Below are 16,059 nucleotides of genomic sequence, written 5' to 3'. Positions count from 1 at the left end.
GCTTCTCAGCCTCGCCCATCTCCTACCTAGACACGCTTTTAAGGGAAAACAAACCTGGCGTACGTGTGGCGTTTTTGCCACTTTGCTGTGTGACTGTCCACATGCAGCCTTGTGACTGGGTGCTGGCTGTCCTCAGTGACAGAGCACAGCAGTAACAGCCACTTCCATTTGCACATTTTCTTTCTAGTGGGAGCTGGAGGAACACAATGTGCCAGTGACTCCATCTCTTGTGATAGAACACCCCAAAATTTAGCAATAATGAAGGGCACCTTTTTCCTGCTACCTGGGACATGCACAGTGTTTATCTTTCCACCACCTCCCTGCTGACCACAGCCCCAACTCCTGTGTGACAGCAGCATGGTGTTAACTCCTTAATTGTGCAAAGACAACACATCTTCCTGCTACCTGGGACATGCACAGTGTTTATCTTTCCACCACCTCCCTGCTGACCACAGCCCCAACTCCTGTGTGACAGCAGCGTGGTGTTAATTCCTTAATTGTGCAAAGAACACTCTGGGTTTTCACACCATGCATCTGATACCTGAGGGAGCAAATCAGCATATTCAAAAAAAAACCTAAGAAAACAATACACAAGACCTGTCAACTGAATTGTATATCAATATTTTCTTTTATTAGGCAAGCCAACTACCTAAAACCACCCCACCCCTGCCACTCCCATCTTCTCCATGCACTGGAACATCCACCTCAAAAATAAGACTGTTTCAATCATGCCTCATGTAGCCATAAAGAAACTGATGCCTGTTGATTTTCACATACCAGCTTACACTTCTTCACTTCTCTCAATCTGGCAGGCACTATTAGTTTTCCCAGTAAAATTTACTTCCTTTGCTTTGCAGATTTACTGGGACTTGATTTGATACAATTAAAAAAATAGTAAGTTGCACAGCAACAGGCATATAAATGTACTATAGGAAAAAAACCCAACAACACTGTGATAGTTCATAAGTTCAGAAGATAAAATGTAAAATAAACCAGTGTTTTTGTTGTTATAGTGCAGTAAAAGGGCTAACCTACTTGTTATGTATTTGAACACACATGTAGTTACACAAAGTATTTTGAACTTGGCTATTGCATACCTTTAGACAAAGAAATATGACTATTTCAATTATCTAGCTGAGAACTGGTAAAGCCTGAGTCTTTACTTCTTACAGTGGACATATTCCAGCACATACAGAGCTACTGTCATCAGAGATTTCCTTCCAAGAGGGGACCCACCTGTTCAGAAGGGTTAGGCTTTAAACCTGTGCTAGCTGCCCTCTGACACACAGTTATATGAATTAAATAGGCAAACAGGGAAGGAAAATCAGGCTACCCATTCACAGAACAAGGTCAGTAATTTCACTGCTGGTTATTTGTGATATAATACAAACACAGTTCCACCTAAAAAAATCTTTATGGAAGTGAATTTTTTTTATTGTTATGGAATTTTGAATTGCTCTAAAGAAGAAATTTAGGTTTTGCCTTTGCATGTCACCTCCTCTTTAGAATAAACCCATTGCTATTCTCATTCCAAGATGTATTTCTTCACTGTTAGGAGATATTTGCCTTATTTTCGGAGCCTGTCTTCACAAAATCTTCCAGAATTCCATCTCCAAACATTACACATAAAATACACGATACGTGTGTTCAGAGAAAGAAAAAAAAAAGATATTTTGAAAACACTGGGTGAACAAATCTGCATCAGGTATTATTCTTCAACATATCTAGCACTAGCTCTCCACTACTGAAATCACTCACTTCACTCTTCAGCAGAAATGGGTTGGGAAGGACTGCAACTTGTAATATTTTCAAATTAAAATGTATTAAAAATTTAGATAATTTAGATTATATTATACATGCAGAAGATCTGAAAGGAATGAACTGTTTTAAAGTAGTTTTTCTGCTCTTTCATGGTCTGGGCCTCTTTAACATAACCAGAACACCAGCCCACTTGTGATGTACACAGAAAGTAACACCTTCAGCAGAACACAATAAAAAGGAAGGAGAAAGAATTTGCTCAGACTACTTAATGTTTTGATTTGGTTGGTTTGGTCCTACTCACATTTTTGACAGATACTTCTAAGACTACTTCCCTCCTCTGGTCTCTCTCCAGATAACATCACTCTTGGGAAGAAGATATTGGATATGTATGAACAGACCTAAACACACAGTAGGAGGTGAAAAAAAGAACTTTTCTCCCTTTCTTAGACCAGCTAGGGAGCAAAATGCTCTACTCTAAGGAAAAAGTACTGAAATAGGCACCAGCTTTAATTTTTAGACATCTCATGTCAAAAAGGACATAAAACCAATAAACCTGATTATATAAGCAGCACGACAAAGTCATCCTTATGCAGATTCAAGATTAGACATATTCAGAGCACAACTGTGCAATGAGACACAGGCAAGTGGTGTCCTGCTCCCCCAGAAAACCCCCAGACCTCAAGTGGTGCTCCTGATGTATTGTGTTACAAGATGAAGCCTATCTGTAAAGGGGAAGTCACAGAAGACACACGGGGTTTAAGGAACAGGCACAACAAAGAACACGGAGTTGGTATTTCAAAAACACACAGAAAAAGACACTTCAGAGCACCATTTAACTGCCCCTGGATGACTCAGGATGAAAACAGTAGGATTAAATAGACAACAGAAAACTGAAAGGTAAACAGGATCCTCTGATATTTTAACGAATTTGTAGAGTTTACCACCCTCCAGTACACTGAAAACAAATAGAACATTCACCTTCCTAAAGCAGATAAAAGATAACTACTGCAAACACATCCAGGATAACAAAACCACGGTTTACAACAGAGGCAGCTCCTCTGCCAGGCACAGCAGTTGTACACACATGACTTTCAGGACCTAGGCTGGGATCTTCAGCTCAAACTCACTGGGAGACTTAGGCAATCCCTACTGGTGCCTATCCAGGGTAGGCAGGAAGCCAAAGCTGCTGCTGCCAAACTTGTTGATCCAGTCCTCCCAGTGCTGGCCCACAATGCACTGCTTTGGGCTTGGAAATGGCTCAAAAGCTTTTGCTTCCAGCAACAGTGTGGAACACGTGGGGAAAAATGCCAAAGGAGTCCAAGAAAGGGTAGTGCCAGGCCACCATAACAGCAGGGACACCCCAAATGCTCCCGTGAGTCAGTGACATCACCCCGGTGACAAACGACGCCTTCCTGCAAGACCTCGGTCACCAAGTGCAGGAAAAATCCTGCAGGGATTAAATTATAAATAAAACAGCTGATGCTGCACCTTGCCATCATGTCTGCCTATTTCATAATGAAGAGCACCATCTACCCAGGCTGTGATTTTTGTCCTTTCCTGGGACAGGGGGCCTTTCCTCACATTGTTTTGGTTATCCATGAGAATTTTGGATGGTGTCAGCAGGAGACAGGGAATTGCACTGTTGCACAGGGAACCCCTTTTGCATCCCAAGCAGTTGTAAACAAGCCTCAGATGAGACATGTTGACAGCACACTGAAGATTTTACTCCTGTGCTCTACTCTGAGGATAAAAATAGTATTCTTATCTCCAAGACTATCAAGCTAACACTTCAGATCATTAAATTCAGGCCATAAAAACAAGAAAATAAACGTACAAGTTTTATTCCAGCAAATGACACAATGGTCTGTGCCCCTACATTTCAGGGCACAAGGTGGGAGTCAGGCAGAACCAAAAGGAAACTTCTCAAACAAGGACTGATGTGTTTAGGACTTCTCCAAACATCCCATGGAAATAGTGGTGCTGAAACAGCCAGGCACAGTCAGCTGGCTGTCAAAGCAGCTTCTACAGAAGAAATATCAGACAAGGAGAGGGCTCTGTCCAGCCTAGATACAAACCATAATCAAACCATATCAGGTACAGCTCAGACTACTTCCCCTAAAATGTCACAACACAACTGGCAGAAAAAGTCTTCCCTCAATCAAATGGCCACAAAAAGCCCCAACCCTGTATTTAGGACAAGAACCATAAGCACACATTACACTGCTTTTGGTAGGTGACACAGATGTATTGAATTTGGCTCAAAACTTCTCTATAAATTACAAACTACAACATGGAACAGAAGCTCCTGAACAAGCAGGAATTCTAGACAGTTGATTTGAGTAACACAACTTCACAGAAGTGAAAAACAAAACTGCTTTTGGGAATTCATCTTTAAGTACTTTCATGAAGTAAATGCTGCCTATCAGGAAATTAATTTAGGCCTTTCCTCTCAAATACTTTTATTTAGTACCAGTGAGAGCAGGATGACTGCCTTCTCTCTTAGCTGAGCAGAACAGACACATTCAAACACAGATTCTGTTTTAAAAAACAAATTATCTGAATATCTGTGTTGGCTTTGCACAGCCTGGTTATGGTAGTGGGGGGCCCACAGAGGTGACTCCTGTGAGAAGCTGCTGGAAGCTTCCCCCATGCCCAGCAGAGCCAGTCCCTGATGGCTCTGAGGATGGACAGCTGCTGGCCAAAGCTGGGCCAGTTACAGAGGATGGTAATGCCTCTGTGATAACAGATTTGAGAAGAAAATCAAAACAAAGTGGGACACAGTTTTTTCCCTGCCAGAGAAGAGGAGGAGGTGAGAACATGTGAGGGAAACAACATGGAGACCCCACGGCCAGTGGAGAAGGAGGGGGAGGAGGTGCTGCAGGTGCCAGAGCTGAGATTCCTCTGCAGCCATGGTGAGACCAGGGTGGAGCAGCTGAGCCCCTGCAGCCCATGGGGCTATGGGGGGATGGAGGGATCCACTCCCAGCCCGTGGGGATCCATGGGGGATGCAGAGATCCCTGGGGAATGCAGAGATCCACTCACAGCCCGTGGGGATCCACAGGGAATGCAGAGATCCATGGGGATGCAGAGATCCACTCACAGCCCCTGGGGATCCATGGAGGATGCAGAGATCCCTGGGGAATGCAGAGATCCACTCACAGCCCGTGGGGATCCACAGGGGATGCAGAGATCCATGGGGATGCAGATCTCCAGTAAAAGATGAAGATAAATGATGCTGTATGTCTTGTTCAGCATAGCAACACAAATTCAAATGGCATTTTCTCCAGTTCACAAAGTTACTGGGAACCACCTCAAGAATGTTAGAAAAACTTCCAATTTCTATTACCTGGTCTTCTGACATAACTAATCATGATAAAGGAGTTTTGTAAAATAATACTAAACAATAATAGTAACAACAACAACTAGCTCTTACTTGTTTAGTTTTCACAATACACCACTTAAACTGGTCCTGATTTACACCTTGGTTATTCACTGATATGGCATCTTTAACACTCAAAGATATCCAAGACTCAAGATCTATTATGCTATACAGTCTTGTAGGCAAACATGCAAAAATCAGATCAGGTTCACTCTGAAAAGATACATAATCAAGCACAGTCCAATGGATTCTAGATTAAGGTTCTCCTTTAATCAGCCATCACCTTGTTTTGGAAACAACTTTACAGTTAGACTACAACTATTATTTCACAAGTGTTTCACTCAGCAGAGACAGGAGCTGCTTAATCCAGCATTACTAGGAGGAAAAAAAAAAGATTGTAGAACCACACCCTAGGTGTAAACTGATACAGATTTTCCTCTGTAGTTTTGCCTGAAACAATAGCCAGAGGGTGTAATTTAGGGTATATACACCTTGACAAAGCCATGGCTGTAATATGTAGGGACTGACAATTAAATGTTTGCAAAGTGAAGTACCTCTGGTGTCTGATTGTGAGGTTGCACTGAATATGGCTGTCTCCTCTCTCACCCACTGAGCCCCTCAACCTGGTCCTACATTCTCCTTCCAGTCACAAGAAAAGCTCTGCTGATTTCAGTGGCTCACAGCAGGACCCCACATCCCCAGGTAACACTTAATAAACCACCAGAACTCTCATCTTCCTACTCACAGCATCTACTATGCCACTTATGCAGTCAATGAACAGAACTATAGACTGAAAGTTAAATTTATGAAGGGTAAAATACAACAGAATTTGATGTCCGTGGAAAGGAAACATTCAATTTACTGTGTATTCATCATAGGAGTTGATTTTAAAATTTAACTCTTTAAAGCCTCCACTCTTCATTTTAAGGCAAGTTGCTATAGGACTTCCAGGCAACTGTATCAATGAGAAAGCATCCAACCATATTGCTTGCAAAGAAAACAATGAGAGCTCTAGATTTCAGAACCAAAGTAATATGAACTTAACCTCAAAATTGCTCCCTACAGGATTTTAGTCCTTCAGCTCCTTTGTACATATTTTTTTCAGTGCCAGTTGAGAAAGCTGCATTTGCTGTTGCATTACAGACAGTTGATGAAGATTCAAGTCCTGCTTAGCAACAGAAGGAAGAGCAGATCAAGAACACTGCATGTTTTCTGCCTATTATAATCCCCCCAGCAGAAAAACAAGGCATAACCAATTATCCTTTTCCCCTTATGTTATCAATGAAGTTTATCCATGGGCTTTGCCAAAGGTACCAGAAGTGGAGATCAGGGTGGGAGTGAGCTTGTAAATAAACCATCTTCCTCATTTGGAACACCACAAACCAGCTTATTCCACAGAGCTGATGGGCACGTGCACACACAACTAACTGAGCATTTGAGTATTTCTAATCTACCTGAGCCAAGAGCCCAGAGTATTTGCCATTTCCAAACCCAGCAATCATGACTCCAAGCAATGTGGGAGCAGCTGTGTGTGCAGTTTACTCTGATGAAGTCACATCCTGTCATACCCTGTAGTACCTGGGCTTACCACGGTGTTTGACTGGCCACAAGAACCAGGGTGAGAGCCACCAGCACCAGTCCTGGCTCACAGCTGCACACAGCCTGCCCAAGCAGGGAAAGATTTTCACTGAGCAAAGCCTTCTAGCAGTGGGAACACAGATTACAATAAATTTACTGCCTTCTGTGACAACTGCTTTTATAATCATGCTTCTCTGCTACATTAGACTTTGAATTCCCTTTGTCAGATTTTAACACTTGCTGCTAAAAATCTTGAAGTGTAAGTACAAAGCTCTATTCATCTCTGTGCTGTCACCTACATTGTGAGAATGCCTAGGAAATAACGTTGAATATTATACATATGGGCAAGTTCCACAGCTGTGGATTATTTCATTCATTATACAGGAAGAAAAACAATTTTCAAGCATCCTAGAGATTATTTAGAGTAGTTAATTACAAGTCAAATATTACAATGGTTTGTGAAAGATGAAATCTTTTCTGTCTTGTAAGAGACAAGAGACCACACCTATTCCCAGACAACCTTCAGCAGTTCCAGCCTAGCCAGGAGAGCTGTAATAACTACAGATATTCACTTTTATAGATCTGCTGCAATGGAAGAAATACCTTTTAAAATAGTTACCTTAGAGAGAGTAATCTGCATCCTCTTAACCCAATTTATTTAAAAGTATCCTTCACTAAGCCTTTTTGTCTTTCCTGCTCTACTTAGATGACAAAGTTACCACCTTGTATGAAAGTCACATTTCTACATATTTATTGCATTGTTCTTCTCTCACTGAGTTTTTGTTGTCAAATATAGCACAGAAACACTACAAAAACCAACCTTTACCTAAGTATTATCAAGACATCACCTCTTCCTCACAGGGATAACCTAGCTAATCATACATACCACTTAAGAAGGATTAGATAAAGTGAATTCCTGACTGTTATGTATGTGTACAGACAACTATTTCAAAAGGTTCTTATAAAAAAGAAAATATCCTGCCTCCTCACATATTATGGACAGATCAAGACAGTCTTGTGGCTGCACTTCCAGCCAAAGTCCCCAAGGCCTTGCAATACCATGCTAATATTATGGTAATACCTAAAACCTGCCAAGTATCTTTAAAACATATGACACAGTTCTAACTTGCAGTCTAACATCACAAAATTCTATTTATAACACCTGACTCATCCTATCAGAAATAATTAAATATTGTAAACAGAACTTGAATTTAAAGGAAAAAAACCAAAAAAATTAGGGCCAATCACTGCAGACAATTTCAGAAGTAACATCCTTTCAAACTGCATGTTTTTCAAGCAATCTCATAAAACCTCAACAGTTTTCCTAAACAGTTCAATGCAATTTTAAAGTCTCCCTGTAATTGTTTTACAATAACCAGTCCACAAAACTTTAAAACAATTTGTGTAAATAGTTAATTAAAATGCAATGAAATGAAGAAGAGATTTATCTGATTACAGACTGTGAACAGCTATGCAGAATGTAAAAAAAGAAGCATAGCACCTTGTACTGCTACCTTAAAATATTTATTTCAAATTATTAAAAATTCTCACAAATGTATTTGCAGGTAGTCAAGGATTACAGAGTCCTCTAAGCATCTCTGTGATATGATCTGACACAACAAAAAAAATCAACTCAACTAAGCACCTCCCAAGGCTGAATAAAAACAAATTTAAATTTGAAATAAGATGCTGTCTCTTACTTGTATTTACAACTTAATATTGGAACAGAAGTTTCAGCAGTGCTTTAATTATTTATGGAACCTGCTGCTGGGAAAATTCTAGACCTTGGGTCTGTGTGATAAAGATGCATCTATTGAGCCTCCCAGGCCTGGATTTTAATGCTCAACCCTGCCCAGAAAGAGCTCAAGAAGAAAAAGAGTTCATCACATGGCTCTTAATACTGTCACAGCTCTGGTACCTTCCATTAATAGCAATTAATATAATCAAACCTCAAAGCTTCTGCTGAATGCCCTGGAGGTTCACAGAGCCTTTTTTTTTTATTATATATTAACTGTCAAAGACCAGAAGTTCAGCTGTTACCAGGTGACACAACACTGAGCAGAGTTTGCTCCCACCTGCTCTCCTGACTAATTCCTGCTGTCACTAAACCTTCCAGAGTGTCTTCTGAAGGTGCCCACCAAAAACTGACAATCTGCATTCAGACAGAAAACTCACTGCTTGCTTTACTAAGACAAAATATTCTAAAAGCTGTAAGACTGGTGCTGTGCTACATCACCCCACAGCCAACACCAATTCAGACTGGGACACAAGTTACAGATGTTCTGTCCTCCTCCTCCACTTTGCTGGCAGTTAACTCTGAGCTATGGTGGCAGTATGAGTGAAGTGCCTGAAATAGACAACAGCAAGGGATTCACCTCTCAAAGGATGTAACACACACAAAAATACCCAAACAAACTAAAAAAAGGGGCTGTATGTGTAACTGAAAGAATGAGGTGCTTAAGCTCTAGTAAAGACACCATGCACCAAATACACTTCAAAAAACCCATTCAATTTTAAATTATCTAGCCAAATCTCTTTTTCTGCTCCCCATGCTTTTATTTTCCTATCTGAGATGTCATAGTTAACTTCTTTATAATTTTAAGTATTTCAAATTTATTTTATGAGTCAGTATGAGAATATAAGAGACTTTTATCCCAACCACTTCAAAAGGGTTGCACAAATTAATAAGTAATGGTGTATTCAATGATGATGTACATAGGTTGTATCTCTCTGACTCTCAAATATAGATTTGGGGGTGGGGATGGCTTGGTTTTGGGTTTCTCATTTTGGATTTTTCCCCATGTGTTTGCTTTATTTAAAGGAACATGACAACCTTTAGCAATTGAAAATTTACTGTGGAGAGAGTCAAGAGTTCTTTGGTGGTGAGAGAGGGTTAGGCCCTCAGCCCCAATAAACAACTTTGGTCTCACTGTTTCTATTGACAGCTTCTCCACTCTTCCACAGAGCAAAATGAGCCAACCTGTTGTTAAATTTTGCAAGAAGCAACAGTTGCCTCTGTTGAAGCTTGTCAAAGGTACCACGCATGAACTCTACACTCACAGGCACAGTTCTATTTCAAGATCCTCTTTGCAACAATGGGCTAGAAAAATCCTTAAAAGCAACTAAATTCAGCACAAGTTAGCAAGGATCTCCTGAAAAACCGTTTCAAGCACTTATTATGAGGTTTGATATGAAGAATCATTTTTTTCCAAATCAAACAGTGTCAGGTACTACAGACACATCAAACTCCTTTTAAGATCTACTGCACCTCCAAGATGAACTGAGTGACTGAAAACATTCTGGCTGCATCTGATGGCACTCACTCCCACTATCACACAAGTTTGGAAGATGCACCTCAGCAAAGTTTCATTTGAAAATACAGGAAAAATGCAAGAAGAGGATGAGATTTTCTGCCTCGCTGTTTTGGAATTCATCTACATATTACAATGCAACATGCTATCCTTGCTTCATCACAGCACAAGTGAGTGGCAGGGGATTCACACCTTTAGCTCGTTCACAAAGCAGTAAGTAATTAAGTGACTGCATGAGCCAAAAGATTCTGTCACATCAATTACATATGAAAATAACTAATGAGCACAATTGCTTCTAACATGTTCTTACCTTGATAGGATTGCTCAGCAGAGGAAGGTTTCAGTGTACAAAGTCAAAGTAAAGTTTAAGACTTATTTTAAAGTAAAATCTTCCCATCCCATTGGGTATCCCTCCCTCACTTCCATCTCCTGGGGATTTTCCATACCAAGAGCAAGTCCAGTTCATTTGGCCCATACCTTATTCCTGCAGCTGATTTCTACATCAAAGCTCAGTGTAGACTGTTACTGTCTCAAAAAGCAACATATAGGGAAGTATCCAGCGAGTTTCTCACTTTGATGAAGGTCAGTGAGGATCCCAGCAGGAATGATTTAATATTATGTATTGGCAGAACAGAAGGCATGTAAGAGCAGTGAAAAAGAAACGTGGAAGTATGAGACACAAACACTGGGAGTTTGGGCAGCCCAAACTCAAATTCTACTTCTTATTTCAGTGTGAGCTTGGTTATGACCAAGGAGGGTTAGATACAGAAAAAAACATGTTTCCTGATCCCTGCATGGAACTAGCACCATTAACAGGTATTAAGGACTCATCAGGCTTCACAACCACTAAAATGCTGAGAGAGGAGCTGCCTGATCAGCAAATAGAAAGTGCCACTGACAAAGGTGTGTCTGAAATCCTCCCTCTCTCCGCTGCTTGCAAATATTGTCCTGGAATTACAGAGTTACATCCTCCTTTATTCCTTTAAAATAGCATACATCATTCTTTACCTTTAAAGTTTAACGAAAGGAGAATGTTAAAAAAGAAAGCTGGCAATGTGAAGCCCCTCTTCTAATACAGTGTTACAACAAGAGGAACACTCACCCTTCATTCATGAGCCTCAAACTCAACTGCCTGTGAGGCTGAAATCCACCTCCTGCCAGCAGGCATGCTGAGGATGAGGCCATTCCCACCAGGAGATGCAGAGAACAGCACGTGGGAAAAGGAACAACTACCACCCACAGCCCAGTGGGGACACAGGCCAGTGGGAGCCTGACAATTGTTAAATAAAGAAAATGGTTCTTGGTTTTGAACCCAATCCTAATATGTGGGCTGTAAAGTCATGTTCCTTCTTTTGCTCCCTCTCCAAGGCATGAATATTTAATTATTTTATGCAAACTGGAAGAGTTGCAATGCAAGGTTAAATTAGCCTAAATAACCTTGAAATCCTTTTAAGAAGTTGGGCCTCAGAGTCAACTCCCAATCTGTAGAGAAATAACTTTCTTACACAAGGAGTTCTGTTGTTACTTGTATTTAAAATACTGTGGGGTACCACGACAAAAGTCTTGAGGTTAAAGTGGATTTAACAAAATTTATACTTTTGGTTCACCTTTCTCTGGTAAGAACCAAGGTTTAGAAAGTCCAATTACTTTATACATGTTTGTTCCTCAGTTTTGAATGCAAAATTCTTCCTGGGAAAATGAATTTACAGCATTTTCGAAGTTTTATTTGATAACACATACGTATGCTGGCGTGTTTGCTGCTCCCCTAGTTCCTTAAGTTAATCTAAACTTAATTAGTACTATTTTAGGTCTATTTTGCAGCAGGCCAAGCTCCCTACAGGCCAGCCACAGGTATATGCCAAGTCAGTGTCTCATTCGTATGTCATAAAGCAAACAAAATAAACAGACTTCTGGAGCCTGACAGGGCTACTAAGTTTCACTTTTAATTCTCAAAGTATTTTATGAAATTCCTTCAACTCACAACCCTGCAAATCATTCACATGGTTGGAGTCAGTGCAGTCACCGTGTCTCAGTGATCAGCCTGCACAAAACCAGTTTCATGATCTCTCTCCAGTGGGGAAAAAAATAGGATGGATTATTCTTTACCCTGCCAGCTAATCTTTAGAATCTGGAAACCTTAGATGCTTGCATTTTAAGAAGTAGAAATAAGAGCAAATGTTTGAAAATCCTTATTGGTAAAATCTTGACAAAGATAATGTGTGTATTTATTGTTGTAAATGCTTTTTTAGCATTTGAATGATTTGCTTATTCAGAAAAATGAATTACATATCCAGCACAATGATTAGACTGGAACTTGGCAATGAAGTAATGAAGTGCTTTTTCAAGTGCCTAAGAACTCACAGATACACTTAAGAAGATGGAAAAACACCACAAGTGAATCTGCACGCCACAGCACAGCTGCCTATTTCATCTTTCTTCCATGCCACTGACTCTGACCCTAGAAACTGTATTTTCCAAATTTTAGCAACATTGAGAACTGTACAAAATATAGCCAGACTCAGTATGGATCCCTGCCTCCCAATCCTGCCAGCCTGTGCCACCTTGCTTTAGGTTTCATTTGCTGCTTGCAGCTCACAAGTCAGCAGGTGCTGAATCAGATCATCTCCTAAGGTCTCTGGCAAGTTCTGCTTCCCATGATTGTAAACCATGTCTACAAACTCAGCCTTCCATTTCTAACAACATCAAATAAATGACTTGGGTCTAACTGCTCTAGTGTTTAAAACAGCTGGGCCTGTTCTCTGGCACACGTCTCAGGTACTCAGAGGGAACCAAGAACCAGCAATATTAAGAATGATTTAGAACAGAGAAAGTTTTAGAACCTATCACTAAACTAGAAAAACAAATAAACAAAAATTAACATAGCAAATCACACTCATCGCTTCCTTTTTTCACTGCCTGTTAAAAAGTAAATAATAATAATCTATAGCTTTCATTCATCATCTGCTTACAACTCCAAGTAGCATTGCTACTCTTGCAAGAAACTAGGCCGTAATGGGCTTTTGCTAATCACAGGTGAAAGGTCACTCTCATTTAGCAGAGTAACAAGCAATAAACATAACACAATGACATGACAGAGGAAGGGATTGGTATTGAAATACTGACATGGATTATACCAAGAACAAAAAATATCGTAACTCAAGAGAAGATTTTATCAGTGCTGGTCACAGAGCTTCTTTAGGACTATTTATAGTCTAAAGAAAAAAAAAAACAACAACAACATATAGAAACACAGTAAGAACAGTCTATGCCCTAAGTTGTAGTTTTCAAAATACGTAATAATTTAATAATAATGCTAATACACCAGTCACTGACAGGCCACCAGTCCTAAATGCAAACCGAGAAGAAACTTTGATCCTTTCTCTTTCCCATGCCTGCTCCTCTGCTAAGTAGCTGTGAAGAAGAAAACTTTTCTTCAGGAATGAATCGCACTCACCTTCTCGGCAAAGTCGCATTGCTTCTCGGTTTCTCCCGTATTCCTTGAAACTTTCTTCTAATGCTGTTCCTGAAACCGAAAAGCCACACGATTTGAATGCAGGGCAGGGGCAGAGGGGAGGCGTGCCCCCCGCCCGTGCCCTGCGCCGGCTCCGCCGCGGGGTCACGGCAGCGCACACGGGGCAGCGGCACCGAGCCCCGCTGTCAGCGCCGGGGATGCCTCACCTGCGGCGGGAGCTGCCCGCCCCACGCCCAGGCTGAATCCAGGGCGGGAGGTGCCGGGCTCCGGGGACCGGCCGCTGGCTCCGTGTCCCGGATTACAGAACTGGGGCAGGCGCTGCCGCTCCCGAGCGCGGCCGGGGGCGCGCACCGCACAACGAACTCGGCCGCCGAGCTGGGGCTGCGAGCGGACCCGAGCCGCCCGCCAAGCCCGGCACCGCGCCGTGCCGTGCCGTGCCGTCCCGGGGCAGCCGCGGGGCGCGCTGGGGACGAGCGGGGGGGAGGGGGTGGCGGCCACTCACCGTCGTTCCCGTGAAGTTTAGCAGCGTCGACCCAGTGGCTCCAGGGCTGCCCCAACATCGCCTCGGGGCTGGGCAGGGACCTGCGCTCCCCGACGGCCGCCATTGCCGCTGCGGTGGCGGCGGGGCCGGCGCCGCTCCCGCCTCCTCCGCCTCCTCCCTCGCCGTGGCGGGGCCGCCGCTGCCGCTGCCTGGCGGCCGCGCCGCGCTGCTCCCTCCTGACGTCACCCGCGGCCCGCGCCGACATTCTTTCCGCTGCTACAATGTAACGAGAAAAGTCAGCGGCCGCTTAAGGTGGCGCCCCGCTCTTAAGGCAGCGCCGCGGCGCTGTCAGCCCGCCCCGCTCGCTCGGCTTCCTCCCCGCGGGGAACCTGCGGCCCTGCGGCGGCGCCGACTCACCTCTGCGGCGGCCCGGGGGGCAGCGCCCGGCTGCCCATTATTGTGCGGGGAGCGCTGCCTTCCTCTCCACCGTGTAGGTGAGGCGCGCTTGTGTTGGCGCTAACAAAGCGGCGGAAGGGAGCGGGGGCGAGCAGGGCTACGCCGCCTGCCCGGCGTACCCCAGCTCCATGGGCCGCCTGGCTACCTCCGCACCGCGGCCCCGCGACCCTACGAAAACAACGGCCGCATCACAACCCCGCCTGGCACCCGCTGCCCCGGCGAGGGGGGCGGACCGGAGGGCGACGCGGCGGGCGGAGCCGGGCGGGCGCGCCCCGCCCTCAGCGCCGGTCCACCTTAAACCCGGCGCCTCCTTAAAGGCAGCGGCGAGCAGGAAGCGCGCTCCGGGCGGGCGCGCCCCCGTGCCCGGCGCCCTCCGCCCCTCGCCCGCGGCACAGGGGGGACACCGAGCGAGGTTCGTCACACCCGTAACCTGTCTCCCAGCGAGAGGCCCTTCTCAGTGTTATTCCACATTTCTTTCTTAAACAGCTTTTTTTTTTTTTTTGCCTTTTTTAAATTTTTTTTTCCCCTTGCCTAAACTTTGCGATGACGTCGTGCCGTGTCAAAAGCGAGGATTAAAGGATGCTGTCGTACCTGCTAACTCCAAGTAATAAAGTCTAAGCTTCGCAAAATCAAGCCCTGGGTTTAGAATTAATTTATTTACAAAGTTTTCTCCACTAGTGTTCAAGTACCAATGTCAAACTGTCAGGCCATGATCTGCAACAATTTCTGGCCATGCTTGATGTCACTGTCAACAACAACATCCTTGAAGAACAGCTAAAAATATGTAAATCTGATGTGCTGCCTCCTCTACAGGTGCTCGAGAGCACGGGACTGGCACTGTCAGTGGAACTGCTGACAGATCCCATACATGTATTTGCAAAACCACACAGCAGAAAGCAGAACTGTAAATAAATTTGTTTAACCTGCAGAGGTGCATATACACGCAATTTTCATTTTCTATTTGAAGTGTGGGACTATACAAGCTAGAGATGTTTCTTTCTAAATTTATGCATATAAAAGACCTATAAATTCAAGCTCATCACATGGAATAGCATAGGCTGTAATTATAAGAATAGTTTCAGTGTTCCACCCAACTGATAATTTATGTCACACTCAGAACGTATCTCGTAAAATTGCAGATCTAATACAGAGCAGCTAGCATGATTTTTCTCTCCTGATCAACTTGAAGTCTAACTTAGCTCCCTCATAAAAGGCCAACACCATAAAATTTAGGTAAAGAGAGCTACACTGACTTCTACTGCAGACATTTGCAGCAGGATTAATTATCAAAGGCCATCAGCCTCTTGAGCTGGGCCCAGATGTTTCAGACAGTTACACTGCTCTGCCTGTAGCCTCCCAAAACTCTTCATCTTAGTCTGAGCATGAAGAAAGGTGTTCATGGAACCAGAGTCTAAAGATGAATGGAGTGCATTATTGTTTGATTAATTATCAATTAGCATGCTTTATAACATAGAACACTACTGATAATTAAAGCTAAGAACATCACTGGAAGAAAAATGTCTGTCAGGTGCTGAACAGCTTCTGAACAGAACCTCAGCTTTTTTTGTGGTGTAAAAGCCAGATAGGAAAAAAGCCTATGCCTGATTTCTTTCAACTTAGT

The 16,059-nt window shown here is 43.1% G+C and overlaps 1 protein-coding gene across 3 annotated transcripts in view; it reads right to left on the bottom strand.

The window, feature by feature from the left end:
* The window catches only part of ATXN7 (ataxin 7), a 70,033-nt gene that overhangs the window by 47,901 nt on the left and 6,073 nt on the right, over nucleotides 1–16,059 (bottom strand). The window contains exons 1-3 of one of the 3 annotated variants that reach the window (XM_039695307.1): nucleotides 14,400–14,686; nucleotides 14,004–14,258; nucleotides 13,484–13,552 (exon numbers count right to left, since the gene is read on the bottom strand). In XM_039695307.1, the coding sequence (XP_039551241.1) occupies nucleotides 13,484–13,552; nucleotides 14,004–14,247 (313 nt within the window). In that variant the 5' untranslated portion in view covers nucleotides 14,248–14,258; nucleotides 14,400–14,686. Of the gene's footprint in view, nucleotides 1–13,483; nucleotides 13,553–14,003; nucleotides 14,259–14,399; nucleotides 14,687–16,059 lie in introns of those variants that run through there. The other 2 variants (XM_039695305.1, XM_039695306.1) reach the window with 2 other exon arrangements.

This window comes from Passer montanus, unplaced genomic scaffold, assembly GCF_014805655.1.
Source record: "Passer montanus isolate IOZ18808 unplaced genomic scaffold, ASM1480565v1 scaffold9, whole genome shotgun sequence".
NCBI classification, from domain to species: Eukaryota; Metazoa; Chordata; class Aves; order Passeriformes; family Passeridae; genus Passer; species Passer montanus.
Note: the sequence above shows the minus strand (reverse complement) of the source record. Positions and strands in the feature narration are given on the sequence as shown.